Here is a 15,425-nt window from a genome sequence, read left to right as displayed (position 1 = left end):
CCTCCCCACCCCACTGCCAGTATTAAAGACATGGGTCACCATGCCTGACTGAATTTGAATATTAAGATCCAGTCTTGAGTTCATTTAAGCTAATGCAATTAATACTAAAAAAAATTGCCAAGCTGTGTTTTAACAAATTAGCACTCACTTATTAGCATTAATAGCACATATTAACTTACAAAATTGAATTTAAATGTTTTAAAATATTGTGCTAGTTTACATATATTCCACAACCATGCTTATACTAGTATTTTAATAATTTGTTCTTTTTTGAGACAGAAAAAACAAAAAAAGAAATATTTATGCCCACTATTAATCCTAGCACTCTGCAGGCTGAAGTAGTAGATGTCTGTGAATTCAAGTACTGTGAAGAATATACTGTGAGACCCTTTCTCATTTGATAATAATTATTATTACTTGTTGCTAGCCATGATGGTATGTGCCTACAAACCTGGAACTTGGGAGGTAGAAAGAAGAGGATCAGGAATTCAAAGGTGTTTTCTACCATGTAGTTAATGGCAATGTGGGACACAGCAGTATTTATTTCTTTACTAACTGTTAACCATTGCTAGCTTATCAATGGTCCTATGTGCCAGAATGTATATAGTGTTCCATATTTACTGTCTTAGTGGAAAAGTAAGAGACTAGGGATAAAAATTCTGCTAGAACTAGATTTCTCTGTATATATTTCTTAAAATGATAACTATTTTAAAAAGGCTTGTAGTCTATTGTAAAATCTTAATTAAAATTTCACTATTGTAGGACCGTAGTGATATACACCTTTAATACCAGCACCAGGGAGGCAGAGGTAGGCAGATCTCTAAGTATGAGGCCAGCCTGGTGTACAGAGTGAGTACTAGGACAGCCAGAGCTATACAGAAAAACATGTCTTGAAAATGAACGAGGGGGGGGGGCTGGAGAGATGGCTCAGAGGTTAAGAGCACTGACTGCTCTTCCAGGGGTCCTGAGTTCAATTCCCAGCAACCACATGGTGGCTCACAACCATCTACAATTCAATCTGGTGCCCTCTTCCGGCTTGTAGGCAGAACACTGTATGTGTAATAAATAAATAAATCTTTAAAAAAAAAAAAAAGAAAATGAACGAGGGGGGAGGAGGGGAAGGACAGAAGGAAGGAAGGACAGGAAGGAAGGAAGGAAGGAAGGAAGGAAGGAAGGAAGGAAGGAAGGAAGGAAGGAAGGGAAAGAAATGTTGAGTAATGGGTATGCTGGTACAGGCCTTTAATTCTAGCACTCAGGAGGCAAAAGTCAGTGGATCCCTAAAAATTCAAGGCCAGCCTGGGCTATATAGCAAGTTCCAAGACAACCAGGACTATTAGTGAGACTCTGTCTCAAAAAGTAACACAATCCCCTCCACACACACACACACAAAAAGAAATGTTGAGATAGAACAAAAAGTCTTCCTTGGGGATGGGGAAACACTAAAGGTTGAATTCAGGGTCTTGCATGTGCTAAGTGGGTGCTCTACTCCTGAGCTATGCTCCAAGCCCCTGAATGAAAACAAAGAATTTTTTATGATCCATCATGAAAATGCATTTTATAGAATGCAATTAAGATTTTGTTCTCTGTTGTATTTCAGCTAAGGATGATCATTCTAGCTGTAAGTACTTTTAAATTGTATCTTTTAACACTGTTAAATGTTTCCCTTTATTAAACGCCACTGAAACTGTCAGATGATTTATGTCACTTTATTCGACTAGCTGATGTATCTAGTGGGGGGGGAGTTAACTTTTTAAAAGATTTATTTATTTTTATGTGCATTGGGGTTTTGCCAGCATGTATGTCTGTCTGAGGGTCTTGGATCCCTTGGAACTGGAATTGCAGACAGTTGTGAGCTACCATGTGGGTGCTAGAAATTGAACCCTCAAGAGCAGCCAAGACTTCTAACCACTGAACATCTCTTTATCTCCAGAGAAAAAGAAGTAAACTTCTTATTGGGAGAGTCATTCTGGTTTTCTGTTTTGCTTCATTGACCAACTCAATAATTTAATGTCCAATTATGTTCTTTCTGAGTACTACCCTCACTTAATTGTAATTGGTTTTTACATAGGTATACACCAATCCAGAAGATCCTCGGGTAAGTGTGCTTGAGTTAGAATTGTTAGATATGTAATATGTAATGCTTCTAATATCTAAGCTCTTTTAAAGTTAATGCTTCTGGGTTTTTCTTTGTTGGTTTTTCTTTTCTTTCTTTCTTTCTTTTTTTTTTTTTTTTTTTTTTTTTTTTTTTGAGACAGTTTCTTTGTTTAGCTCTGACTGTCCTGGAACTCACTCTGTAGACCAGGCTGGTTTCTCACTCAGAGATCCATCTGCCTTTGCCTCTTGAATGCTGGGATTAAAGGTGTGTACCACCACTACCCAGCATGCTTTTGTATTTTAATCAATATACTTCTATATTTTTTTATGTTTGAAACTTGTAAAACTTTTGAGGTTTATGTTATATTTTATTTAATTTTATTTTTTTGGTTTTACGAGACAGGGTTTCTCTGTATTGTTTTGGAGGCTGTCGGTCCAGCCCAGCCTCGAACTAACAGAGATCCACCTGCCTCTGCCTCCCGAGTGCTGGGGTTAAAGGTGTGCACCACCACTGCCCGGCTGTTGTTATATTTTAAAAGATACATATACTTCACTACAAGAGATTTTGTAACTGACTTTAGCCCATGAGTTTTAATAACTATTAGAAATAACATATGCTGCTTGATTTCTAACTCCATACAGTATTCTTTTACTGTTGAGACAAGGTCTCCCTGTGTGACTTCGGATGGCCTTGAACCTGCTGAGTAGCTGAAGATGACCTTGAACTTCTGATCCTCACGCCTCCTAAGTGCTGGGATTTACAAACTTGTGCTATCAAGCCAGATTTTTTTGTATCATAGGCAAGCCCTCTTCCAATGAACTACAGCCTCAGCACTTTCCCCATCTTTATGAAAGACAGAGACTTCTTTCATGGCATAGACTGGTCTGAAACCCACTATAAAGCCCACACTACCTATGAACTCACAGTGATACCACTGCCTCCATCTCCTGAGGTTACAGGCATGGGTTACCACACTCAGTTTTGGGGGGGTGTATTATTTTTATTTTACTGTTTTACTAGGAATGAACCTTGAGCCTTGAACATGCTAGACAAGTTCTCTACCACAAACCACACCCCCAGCCTTCAGAAGATCTTGTGTGCATATTCTATAATAAATTAGGCTTTATTTTTCTGGGCTTTATGGGCATTATCCCTCCTTTATTCGCCATAACCTAATTAGAATTATCATCACCACTTTACAGATTAGGAATGTGTGCTTTGTGTATCTGTGGGGCATATACATACAGGTGGTTTATACATGTTGGACGTCCTGCTTTATAATTCTCCTTATTTGTTTGAGATAGATTCTTTCTCTGAACCAGGAGCTAGGCTGTTGGCCAGCAAGCCCCAGTGAACCTCCTGTCCTTCTTCCTCACAGACTTGAAGTTACTGGTTTATGCAACCATACTCAGCAGTTTTTAAATGGGTTCTGGGCATTTGAAATCTATTGCTCATGCTAGTGTACCAAGCTCCTTCACCAACTGAGTGATTTCTCAGGATTCAAGGTTTCTTACCTAAAGTTGTGTGGCAGACAAAACAAAATCAAAATTTGAACTAGGAAAACCAGCTCACCTTGTGGTTTAAACTATTAATTAAAATGTAACATTTCACTTAGTCCTGGAAGCATATTGAAACTGATCAGGCTGAGAATGCGGCTCAACTGGTAAAAAGCTTGTTGAACTTACACAAAGCCCTAGGTGAAAACAACACTAGTCATGGTAGCATATCCCAGAACTTGGGAATTACAGTCAGGAGGATCTGAAGTTCAAGGTTATCCACTGCATAGAGATTGAGGCCAGCCTGAGATATACAAAACTATTATAAATAAATGAAATTATTTTTAAAGAGAAATTATCTCTATTCCAGGTGTGTACTGACAGGAAAAAAAAAAGCAAAATATTTCCACCCTTAGCTGAGGCACTATTGGTAGTTAATGGTTGCTGGAGGAAGAAAAGTCATTTTCTTCAGTGGAATAATCACTGGTAAATTGCCCATGACTTGTTAACATAGTATCCATGTGCATACAAGTGACCCTAGTTACCTAGTGAAACACGGTGGATTTTTAAAAATTATTTTATTTTTTACTTTATGTTCATTTGGTGTTTTTGCCTGCATGTGTGTCTATGTAACAGTGTTGGAACTCCTGGAGCTGCAATTATAGTGGTGAACTACCATGTGAGTGCTGGGAATTTGAACCTGGGTCCTCTGGAAGAGTAGCCAGTGCTCTGAAATGCTGAGCCATCTCTTCAGCCCCACAGTGGATTTTTTTAAACTAAATATTCCAAACTTAAGGAGGGCTGACTGAGTCTTTTCTTTGAAACTCATGCCAACAAGTAATGTTTAATATATGTCCATAATTACAGAGCAGACTGAGGGAAAGACTATGGTTAGTTTTTCAGAAGATATTCATTACTGAATTGTTGTTTTTTTCTCTTGAAACTGGGTCTTTTTATATAATCTTGCTGTCCTAGAACTTACCATGTAGACGAGGCTGGCCTTGAATTCATAGAGATCCACCTGCCTCTGCCTTCCAAGTACTGTGCACACCATGCCCAGTTTTTTCTTTTTGTTTTTTGGGTTTTTTTTGTTTATTTGGTTGGTTTTTGGTTTTTGAGACATGGCTTCTCTGTATTGTTTTAGAGGCTGTCCTGGAACTAGCTCTGTAGATCAGGCTGGTCTCAAACTCACAGATTATAAAAAGCATGCACCACCACTGCCTGGCCCCATGCCCAGTTTTATTATATTTTTATAGATATGCATTTTTCCATTAGCAGGTAAACAGCCTTACTGTGCCCTAGTGGTACTTATTAAATATTGTGTGCTATCAACTTGTTAAGGGCTCTATTAAATTAGCCATTTGATAATAAAGTGGAATTATTAATAAGACTCCTTTCTTAGCTAGGAAAGTAGAACACTTAAATGGTTTGCATGCGGTTATAGCATAGCAAGGGTTAAAAACCTGGATGTGGTGGCACAGGCCTCATACCTTTGACACCAGCACTCAGGAGGCAGAAGTAGATAGATATCTGTGAGTTCAAAGCTAGCCTAGTCATAACCACTTCCAGGCCAGTCAGAGCTACATACAAAGACCCTGCCTTTTTTTGTTTTGTTTGTTTTGTTTTGTTTCGAGACAGGGTTTCTCTGTATTGTTTGAAGGCTGTCCTGGAACTTGCTCTGTAGACTAGGCTAGCCTCGAACTCACAGAGATCCACCTGCCTCTGCCTCCCGAGTGCTGGGATTAAAGGCGTACACCATCAACGCCCTGCAATCCTGTCTTTTAAAAAAGTTTTTTTTCAATCTGTTTTTATTGGATGTGGTGGTGCATGGCTGTTATTATAGTGCTTAGGAGGTGGAACCAAGAGGAACTAGAGTTCAAAGTCAGTCCTTGGAGGCATAGTGTGTTCAAGGCAAACCTGGACTCATGGCAAAATAATAATGATGACAATTATAATAAGCTGGGTGCTGGTGGCTCACACCTTTAGTCCCAGCACTGGGGAGTCAGAAACATACAGATCTCTGTGAGTTCAAGACCAGCTTGGTTCACAGAGCTAGTTCCAGGATAGCCAAGGCTACACAAAGAAATCCTGTCTCAAACATAAATAATAAATAAAATAATAATAGCAAAATAAATCCTATGCTTAGTATCTGTCTTAGTTCCTATTTTGTTATAGAGATTTGGTAATTTATGAAGAATAAAGGCTTAATCCATTTATGATTCTGGAGGCTAGGATCTAAGGTTATGAATTTATTCTAGTTGTAGAGGCTGGGCTCTTTCTCTCCTTACACACACACACACACACACACACACATAGTGGGAATGGAAGAGAGAGACATCTTTTTGTAAGGAACACACTTGCACAATATTTGACTACTTCTGTGATAACTGAATTAAGCTATTTAATTAACTCATGAGGGAAGGGTCTCCTTAACCCAGTGGTTGAGACACCTTTGGGGGTTGAAGGACCCTTTCATAAGGGTTGTCTAAGACCATCAGAAAACAGGTATTTAATTTTATGGTTGGGGGATCACCACAACATGAGGAACTATATTAAAGGATTAAAGGGTCCAGCATTAGGAAGGCTGAAAACCACTGCCTTAACCTAATTATTTCTTTAAGATCTCCTTCTTTCATCTATATAGCCAATTATAATATAGCTGTGTCAACCCAAAGCAGCTACTTTTTTTTTTTTTTTTTTTTTTTTTGGTTTACGAGACAGGGTTTCTCTGTATTGTTTTGGAGGCTGTCGGTCTAGCCCAGCCTCGAACTCACAGAGATCCGCCTGCCTCTGCCTCCCGAGTGCTGGGGTTAAAGGCGTGCGCCACCAATGCCTGGCCCAAAGCAGCAACTTTTGTATTTGATTGCCCTGTCTAGTGGGCTCATTTAGGTTAATAGCAAAATGCTATAGAAGTGATGGGTGTCTACCCAATGCAGTCTTTTTGCTTTTGTTTAGCACTAGTTGATCAAATTGGCTTTAACTGATTTTTCTGATACAACAAACATCCTAGGTACTGTACAAAATCAGTGTCAAGAATTACAGGCCCGGCGTTGGTGGCATACGCCTATAATCCCAGCACTTGGGAGGGCAGAGGCAGGTAGATCTCTGTGAGTTTGAGACCAGCCTGGTCTACAGAGTGACAGAACAGGTTCCAAAAGCTACAGAGAAACCCTGTCTCAAAAGAACCAAAACCAAAAACCAAAAAAAAGAAAAAAGATAGGCAGTAGTGGTGGTGTTCTTTTGGGCTGGAGAGATGGCTCAAAGGTTAAAACACTGGTTGCACTTCCCAGAAGTCCTGAGTTTAATTCCCAGCCACCACATGGTGGCTCACAACCATTTATAATGAGATCTGGTGCCCTCTTCTGGCATGCAGACATGCAGGCAGAATACTGTATCTAATAAAAAAAAGAAAGAAAAGATAACTACTGCCTGAATGTTTGAAGTCATATAAAAGCAATGGCAGTCAGAACTGTGCATCAGCTACTTAACTGCAATGTTTTCTATTTAAGACAATTTCAGAATGTTACCAGTTTAAGTTCAAGTACACCAAAAATGGACCAATCATGGACTTTATAAGGTATTCTATAGTTTTATTTTTATATTATCAATTGCTACTTATTAATGCTAGACTCCAAGGTTATTTCTGAAACTTCTCAATATCTCAGTTAGCAATTTGGATTTACAAAATGGAGTAGTGAAATGTGAGGTCAATGTCTGTCACCCGTTGTTGATACCCAGCATTTATTTGACTGTTTTGGCTGCCTAGAGCGGTGCTCCCTTCCTTCATCACCTGTCCAAGTGATTCCTTCCCAATACCTCACACTCAGTGAAAGAGGACAACCTTCCCTGATCCATAGTGGAGGATTATTCTTCATTCATTATGAGCAGCTGTGATTTTTCTGTTAGAACCCAGACAAGTTCTCAAAATGGAGCAAAACTTAGAATGCCACCAGACAATATTATGTGCTAAGTATCTAATATTTTAATTACAAAAAAGGTATTTGAAGGCATGCGTTGGTGGCGCACGCCTTTAATCCCAGCACTCAGGAGGCAGAGGCAGGTGGATCTCTGAGTTCGAGGCTAGCATGATCTACTGAGCAAGTTCCAGGACAGACTCCAAAACAATACAGAAAAACCCTGTCTCAAAAAACCAAAAAAAGGATTTGAATGGTTAGGAATATGCCATTCATTTCCTTTAAAAACTTACATATAAAATGTGTATTTGTTTTACTTGTGTAAAATTTATATTTAACTTATAATAATATCAATAGTGATACTAAATTTTTATAATAGTGTCATTGTTTTGTGGTAACTTTCAGCCTAGTAATAATGTTTTAAAAGAATAATCTCAAATTGTTAAAATGTGGAATAATATTAAAAATCACAAGTCTTAATGAAAGAAATTATTTCTGATTCTTTTCTAGCAAAAATCAAAACAATAGATCTAGTGCAACATCTGCTGACACCAAGAAAGCAAGTATTCTCCTTATTCGGAAGATTTATGTCCTAATGCAAAATCTAGGACCTTTACCCAATGATGTTTGTTTGACCATGAAACTTTTTTACTATGATGAAGGTAATACTTGCAGTATGTCTTGTTTTAATATTTTTATATTTCAAAAATTGGTTTCCACTTACAATATTTTTGCACCAAAATTGTTAGTCTTTGAAATTAGAAAATTTGCATTTAATATGAATATTTGAAACAGAAGCACTGAGGGCTTGGAAGATGATTGAGAGGTTAAGAGCACTTGCTGCTCTTGCAGAGGTCTTGATTTTGTTTCCAGAATCAATTGTATTAGGCTACAGAATTGCCTGTAACTCCATGTCCAGGCCAATCCAGTGCCCTCCTCTGGTGTTCCTAGGCACCTGTGGATAAAGATAGGCAGACAGACAGGCAATCCTACACACAAAATGAATAAAAATCGGTTAACTATTGAAAAACAAAAATGTTGCTGGGTAGCGGTAGCACAATGCCTTTAATTCCAGCACCTGGGAAGCAGAGGCAGATGGATCTCTGTAAGAGGCCAACCTGGTCTACAGAGCAAGTTCAAGGACAGCCAGAGCTGTTACAGAGAGAAACCATGTCTTGAGAAAAAAAGAAGAAGAAAAAGAAAAAAGAAAACTAAAACAAAAAAAAGTTTGCAAAAGTAGGATTTAAAATGCATTTCTTGGGGCTGGAGAAATGACTCAGAGGTTAAGAGCATTGACTGCTCTTCCAGAAGGCCTGAGTTTAATTCCCAGCAACCACATGGTGGCTTATAGCCATCTACAGTGGAATCTGATGCCCTCTTCTGGCCTATAGTCGATAGAGCACTGATATACATAAAATAAATAAATCTTTTTTTAAAAATGCATTTCTCGGCCGGGTGGTGGCACACACCTTTAATCCCAGCACTCGGGAGGCAGAGGCAGGTGGATCTCTGTGAGTTCGAGACCAAGCTGGTCTACAGAGTGAGTTTAAGGACAGCTAAGGCTGTTACACAGAGGAAACCCTGTCTCGAAAAATTTTTTAAAAGTTTTGGTTTTGTGATGCTGGGGCTTGAACTTAAGGCTTTGTGCATGCTAGACAAGCATTCTGCCATGAAATCATATCTCTCCAAATTTTAGTATTTTAACTTATAAATTATATACCTAGAAAACTATTTTTAGAATAGCTTGCACAAATATTCAAGATTATATATTTATAAGACTTTTCATTATAGCAATGGTTAAAATAGGAACAAAGTAAAAACAAATAGAGTGTCTTCCTTGGAGACTTAAGTAAGTAAATTATGTTGCATCCATGTTAAAAAAAAATGCTTATGAACTGTTAAAATCACAGAGGGGCTGCAGCAGTGCTCTTGTTACTGACTAGCCATTTGTACTTGCAGAGTACTGAAAAAAGAAGAGCTAGGCATAATCTCCCTGAATTTTTAAAGGATGTTTAAGGATATATTTCATAAAACATATGCAAACACATGAAAGATTACTATCATATGTTCTATGTAACCATAAAACATTGTCATTTTATTACATACATGATATTTTTTAGAACATAAGGCAACAACAATAACACCTTTTAACAATTACTCTCCATGTGCCTGTTCAGTTCTGAACATTTTACACTTTACTATTTTATATCACAGCGACCTCTTGTGGATATATACTGTTATTTCCCCCTTTTGACAAAGAAACCAAACCAAGAATGATAATTTGCTCACAGTCATGCAGGCAGGCAACAAAACGAATGTTACCCTTAAGTAATGAGGACTTTGTTATAGGAGGTGCATCTCTACATTTCAGCTTAGGTTTTTCTATCTGAATTTTAACTTAATCTTGCTGTGTTTTTCGAGACAGGGTTTCTCTGTGGCTTTGGAGGCTGTCCTGGAACTAGCTCTTGTAGACCAAGCTGGTCTTGAACTCACAGAGATCTGCCTGCCTCTGCTCCCGAGTGCTGGGACTGAAGGCATGCACCACCAACGCCTAGTTTAGTCTTGCTGTGTTTTTATATGACTAGTTCAGCTTTTTCACTTTTATAAACGGTATGGTTTTATACTTCCTTTTTTGCAGTTACACCTCCAGATTACCAACCTCCAGGTTTTAAGGATGGTGATTGTGAAGGAGTAATATTTGATGGCAACCCTACATACTTAAATGTGGGAGAAGTCCCAACACCTTTTCATACCTTCAGATTAAAAGTGACCACTGAGAAAGACAGAATGGAAAATATCGATTCAACCATATTAACACCAAAACAATCAAAAATACCATTTCGAAAAATTCCGATGGACAAAGATGAAGGAGAAGATGAAAATCATGTAAGGGTGAACATACTTAAAGAGCTACAAAATACAGTGGTAGCAAACATTGACTTTGATAGAGCTTAACGTTTCTATAAATACTGTAGTGAAATCATAAGGTTGGAAGAACTTCCTTTTGAGACAGGATCAAATTCTGATTGCTAGGCCTGTTCCTTGAGCACCTTATCTGCTGTGCCATCTCACAGGCTCTTGTTTTTAAAAGACAGGGTTCTGACTAGCTGCTAAATTGCTGTGTAGCAGATGCTGTCCTTGAACTCCTTATCCTTCTGCATCCACCTCCTAAATGTTGAGATGCAGTTGTGAACCATTATACCAGCTAGGACTTTTGTAACATTCTTTAAAATATTTGAGTCTCAGGATGAGAGAAATGGTTCAGTGGGTAAAGTTCTTGCTGCACAAGCATAAAGATATGTGTGATCAGTTTCCCAGAACGCATGTAAAAGCTGCATATGATTGTACAAATCTGTAACCCTTGCACTGGGAGGGTTGGGGCTAAAACCAGGATTCCAGGAACTTGCTGGCCAAAACACTCAGCTCCAGGTTCAGTCAGTGATAAATTCTGTCTCAAAAATACATAAATAAGCATAAGCTTGGCATGGTGGGACACACCTTTAAATCCCAGCACTCAGGAGGCAGAAGTATACATATCTCTGTGAGTTCAAAGCCAGCCTGGTCTACAATATAAACAAAGTTCCAGGACAGCCAGGGCTGTTGGAGATCTCTGTCTCAAAAAAAAAAAAAAAAGGTGGTTGCCTTGTGGTAGTAATACTAGCATCATTTGTATTTCTAGCAAGACTAAGATAGCTGTATTTGTCCTTTACATAAAACAAATATGTTCATTAATATTCCTACCTAATTGTTTTCATTTATTCCTAAAATGTGTTCAATTTTTCTTCATATTTATATAGAATAATTTTGACATTAAAACTAAAATGGTTGAACAGCAAGGAAACTTGGAATCTTCTGAAATGAAAGGTAAGAAGCTAACAAAAATGTTTATTAACTACCCATTCAATTTTGTACCATTTTAATTGTCTTTTTTTTTAAACAGAACCAAATTTAGATTGTAAGGAAGAAGAAATTACACAGTTCAAAAAAAACCCAAGTCCTTCAGTTTCTCATTGTCAGGTATAAACTTGGTAGTTCCATCTGCTTTCAATTTCATTTTGTCTTGTTATACTTTGAGACCAGTTTTTTAGTATATCACTTGTGAATTTATTTAATAATAAACCTTAAGATGTTTGTAGAGGGCTGGTGAGATAGGTCAGAAGATAAAGGGACTTGCTACCAAACCTGATGACCTCAGTTTGACTCCCAGGACTCAATTTCTTCACGATGTCTTCTGATCTTTAACATATGCACTGTTGTGTACATGCCCCAATAAACTAAGTAAAAAATTAAATTTTCACAGACCCTAAGAACTTCAAAACGAGATAAAATCTTACACTTTGTTTGTTTGTTTGAAGGATTGAGAGAGGGTCCTATTGTTATAATAAAACGTGAGGGGAAACTTGCATGGGGGACCGTGGCAAATTTCATGTCCGGGTAGGTTGACCAAGGCAGAAGTACACACATGCCAGGCAGAAAGAGCTTAGTGAGAAGTTTTATTAGAAAGGGAAAGGGGAAGGAAAGAGAAAAATGGAAAAGAGACACGGAGACAGAGAGAGGTCAGAAGACAAGAGGGAGACACTGAAAAGTCCTGTCTGCCCCAGGGGAACAGTGTTTTGAAAAGAGGAGTAGGAGAGAGAGAGCGCGTAAGTGGGCGGGGTCTTTCTTTAAGGGGTCCTTTGCACCTGATCTGACCAGGGTACTGCCTGAGTGCATTCTGCCAAGAGACAGGGGCAAGCTAGCATAATGCCTAAATCCTTATACCTATTATGTAACCTTAGCTAGCCTGGAACTCATTAAATTAGGCTGGTCTCAAATTTATGACAATCCTCTTTTTGTCTCTTAAGTGTTATGACTAGCAGTGTGAGCCGTGCTATGTAGAGGCGGTGCACGCCTTTAACTCCAGCACTCGAGAGGCAGAGGCAGGCTGTTCTCTGTGAGATCCAGGACAGCCAGGGATACACAGAGAAGCCCTGTCTCAAAAAAAAGTATGTGAAGTTTTGTGAAATCTTTTCTAGGTTGAACAGTTAGTCAGTAAAACATCTGAACTTGATGTGTCTGAAAGCAAAACAAGAAGTGGAAAAATCTTTCAGAGTAAAATGGTAAATACCCTTTGTAATTCCCCCTTCATGTGTGAATTTATTTTTCCGTATTGTTTGGTTGGTTGGTTTTGTTTTGAAACAGGGTCTTTCTCTCTGTCACCTGCCCCTGCCTCCTGGGTGCTGTCACCTGCCTATTATCTAGACTCTTAAGGGAAGTATTCTAGAATACCAGAAAGTTCCCATGTTCTAATTTGTAAAATGATTATTAACAAAATTGATTACATTACAAATTGATCTTTTGTAGGTATCTTGCATAAAATATTAATAAGCAAAAAAATCAGTTTTAGTTTCCATAACTAATTTTACTAAATAGAAGTTCATATCTGATTTGGTTTTTCAAGACAAGGTCTCAGGTCACCCAAATTGGTGTTGAACTTACTGTGTAGCTGAAGATGGCTTTAATTCTTGATCCTCCTGTTGCCTTCAGTGTTGTACAGTGACTAAAATTACATGTTCCATACCTAGCTCATATTTTATTTTAATCATTTATGTTACTCTCAAAGATTCAGGAGTGGAGAAAAAGCATTCTATAAAATATATGCAAAGTTAGGGAACAAAGAACTTAACTTTGTCAGTGCTATGCTAGAACACAGCTTCCTAACATCTTGTTCAGTGATATCATAATGGCAGTTTGAAATTGAACATTAGGAATATTCACAGCATGGAAGTCAACAAATGCCTCAGGATTTCTCCCATAGAGCTGATTGCAAAACATCTCAAAGAGTCTCAGTGATTATACTACCTTGTTTATATGTCTTTTTTCTTCCTCACATTATCAGTAGGAAGTTAAAACTAGGTGAAGGCAATATTCAAGCTAGTATGCTGATGAAAGCACGAAAGAAAGGAATGTAAACTGGAAGCCAGGCAGTGGTGGCACACACCTTTAATCCCAGAGGCAGGCAGATCTCTGTGAGTTAGAGGCCAGCCTGGTCTACAGAGCAAGTTACAGGACAGCCAGGGATACACAGAGAAACCCTGTCTCCAAAAACCAAAAACCAAAAAAAGAAAAAGAAATAATGTAAGCTGGATGTGGTGGTGCACACCTATTATCCCAGCACTTGAGAAGGGTATGCAAAAGATAGCTGTTCATTTGAGGGCTACATGGTGCATTGCAGGGCAGCATGAGCTACAGGGTAAAACTCTACCAGAGGGTGGAGCCTTACAGAAATTAGAAATGTCAAGAATTATTCATTCCAGCAGCAAAACATTCTTTCTACCTAGTTTAAATTTAGGATGAATATCTTTCACTAGAATACAAGAAGAGAGGCAGAAGCTGGGCAGTGGTGGCGGGAGGCATAGGCAGGTAGATATATGTATGTTTGAGACCAGCCTGGTCTACAGAGTGAGTTCCAGGAAAGCCTCCAAAGTTACACAGGGAAACCCTGTCTCAAGAAGAGGAGGAGGAGGAGGGAGGTAGGGAGATGGACAGACAGGAAGGAAAGAAAGAAAGAAAGGAAAGAGAAAAAAGGATTTTAGCAGTGTTGGGAATCCAGAGCTTTACACATGCAAGATACTGAACTATACCTCCAGCTGAAAGGGCAATTTCAAGTATAAAAAAGATGTATCATGTATGGTACCAGATACCTATAATCTCAGCACTCAGGAGGCAGAAACAAGAAGGTTGTCAGTTTTCAGCCAGCCTGGGCTACATGGCACATTTGTGTCTACATAGTAAGACACTGTCCAAAATTTTTTTGAAAAAAAATTTGTTAAATAATATAAAACAAGAGAAAAGTAATATTGACAACCATTTTCCACTTTCTAATATTTATTTTAATAAATTATGTACATGACATTACACTATTGTCAAGAAGTAGGAAAAAAACTAAACGTCCACCAACAGACATTTAGATAAAGTGTTGCAGCCACACAATAGAATTATTCAGACATAAAAGGAATAAAACATCAATATACATGCAACAACCAACTGAAAGAAGACAACCACAGAGGCACATACCATGATTTTATTCATATGAAAGTCATAAATTACAGAGAAACCCTGTCTCAAAAAAATCAAATCAGGCCGGGCGGTGGTGGTGCACGCCTTTAACCCCAGCACTCGGGAGGCAGAGGCAGGCAGATCTCTGTGAGTTCGAGGCCAGGCTGGACCGACAGCCTCCAAAACAATACAGAGAAACCCTGTCTCGAAAAACCAAAAAAAAAAAAAATCAGTATTTGAGGTCAAACATGATGGTGCATGCCTTTAGTCCCAGTACTAGGAAGGCAGAGGCAGGCAGGTCTCTGTAAATTTCAAGATAACCAGGACAGAGAGGGGATTGGGGAGAGAGGGAGGGAAATGGAGAGAGAGAGAGACCTATTCTCAAAAAACAAAGTTAGAATTTGCAAAGCTATTGAAACAAAGTACTAGGAATGGCAGGATGTTAAGGAATAGAGAGACTGATAGCAGAAGGTGGGCCTTCTATAAGGCTTCCAGAGTGATAAAGTGTTCTAATACTGACTATATTGGTAAATTCTACAACTCTGAATACTCTTAAAATTATTGAACTGTATGCTTAAAATATGAAAATCATACAGCATCTGTATTGTGTGTCAGTGCATATGCTTGAAAAAATCAACTGTTGCCTGTTCTTTGAGAAATAATGAAATAGTAATTTTTCTGTGTTTGGGAGGTAAATGGAAGTCAACAAGGACAAACTTCTAAAGAAAGTCGAAAGAGAAGTCTTCGTCAGCCAGTGAAAACAGTAAGTCTAATAATAGTGTATGGATTGAATAAAATGGCAAATATCTGAATAGCATGACTGTAGATTAAATAACAAATTTGATATTCCTGAACATACTTCAAAGCTCTGATACTCAAAAC

At 38.3% G+C, this 15,425-nt stretch overlaps 1 protein-coding gene across 5 annotated transcripts in view; it reads left to right on the top strand.

The window, feature by feature from the left end:
• Positions 1-15,425, top strand: part of Hormad1 (HORMA domain containing 1) — a 28,837-nt gene that overhangs the window by 7,618 nt on the left and 5,794 nt on the right. For 4 of the 5 annotated variants that reach the window (XM_040752227.1, XM_040752230.1, XM_040752228.1 and 1 more), the window contains 9 exons: positions 1,598-1,618; positions 2,069-2,095; positions 7,101-7,168; positions 8,016-8,167; positions 10,144-10,391; positions 11,303-11,369; positions 11,446-11,522; positions 12,521-12,604; positions 15,232-15,306. In XM_040752227.1, the coding sequence (XP_040608161.1) occupies positions 1,598-1,618; positions 2,069-2,095; positions 7,101-7,168; positions 8,016-8,167; positions 10,144-10,391; positions 11,303-11,369; positions 11,446-11,522; positions 12,521-12,604; positions 15,232-15,306 (819 nt within the window). The remainder of the gene's footprint in view (positions 1-1,597; positions 1,619-2,068; positions 2,096-7,100; positions 7,169-8,015; positions 8,168-10,143; positions 10,392-11,302; positions 11,370-11,445; positions 11,523-12,520; positions 12,605-15,231; positions 15,307-15,425) is intronic. The other variant, XM_040752231.1, reaches the window with a different exon arrangement.

The sequence above is a fragment of the Mesocricetus auratus genome, unplaced genomic scaffold (assembly GCF_017639785.1).
Source record: "Mesocricetus auratus isolate SY011 unplaced genomic scaffold, BCM_Maur_2.0 Super-Scaffold_100009, whole genome shotgun sequence".
NCBI classification, from domain to species: domain Eukaryota; kingdom Metazoa; phylum Chordata; class Mammalia; order Rodentia; family Cricetidae; genus Mesocricetus; species Mesocricetus auratus.
The sequence above is the reverse complement of the archived record's forward strand: the minus strand, read 5'-3'. Positions and strand labels throughout refer to the sequence as shown.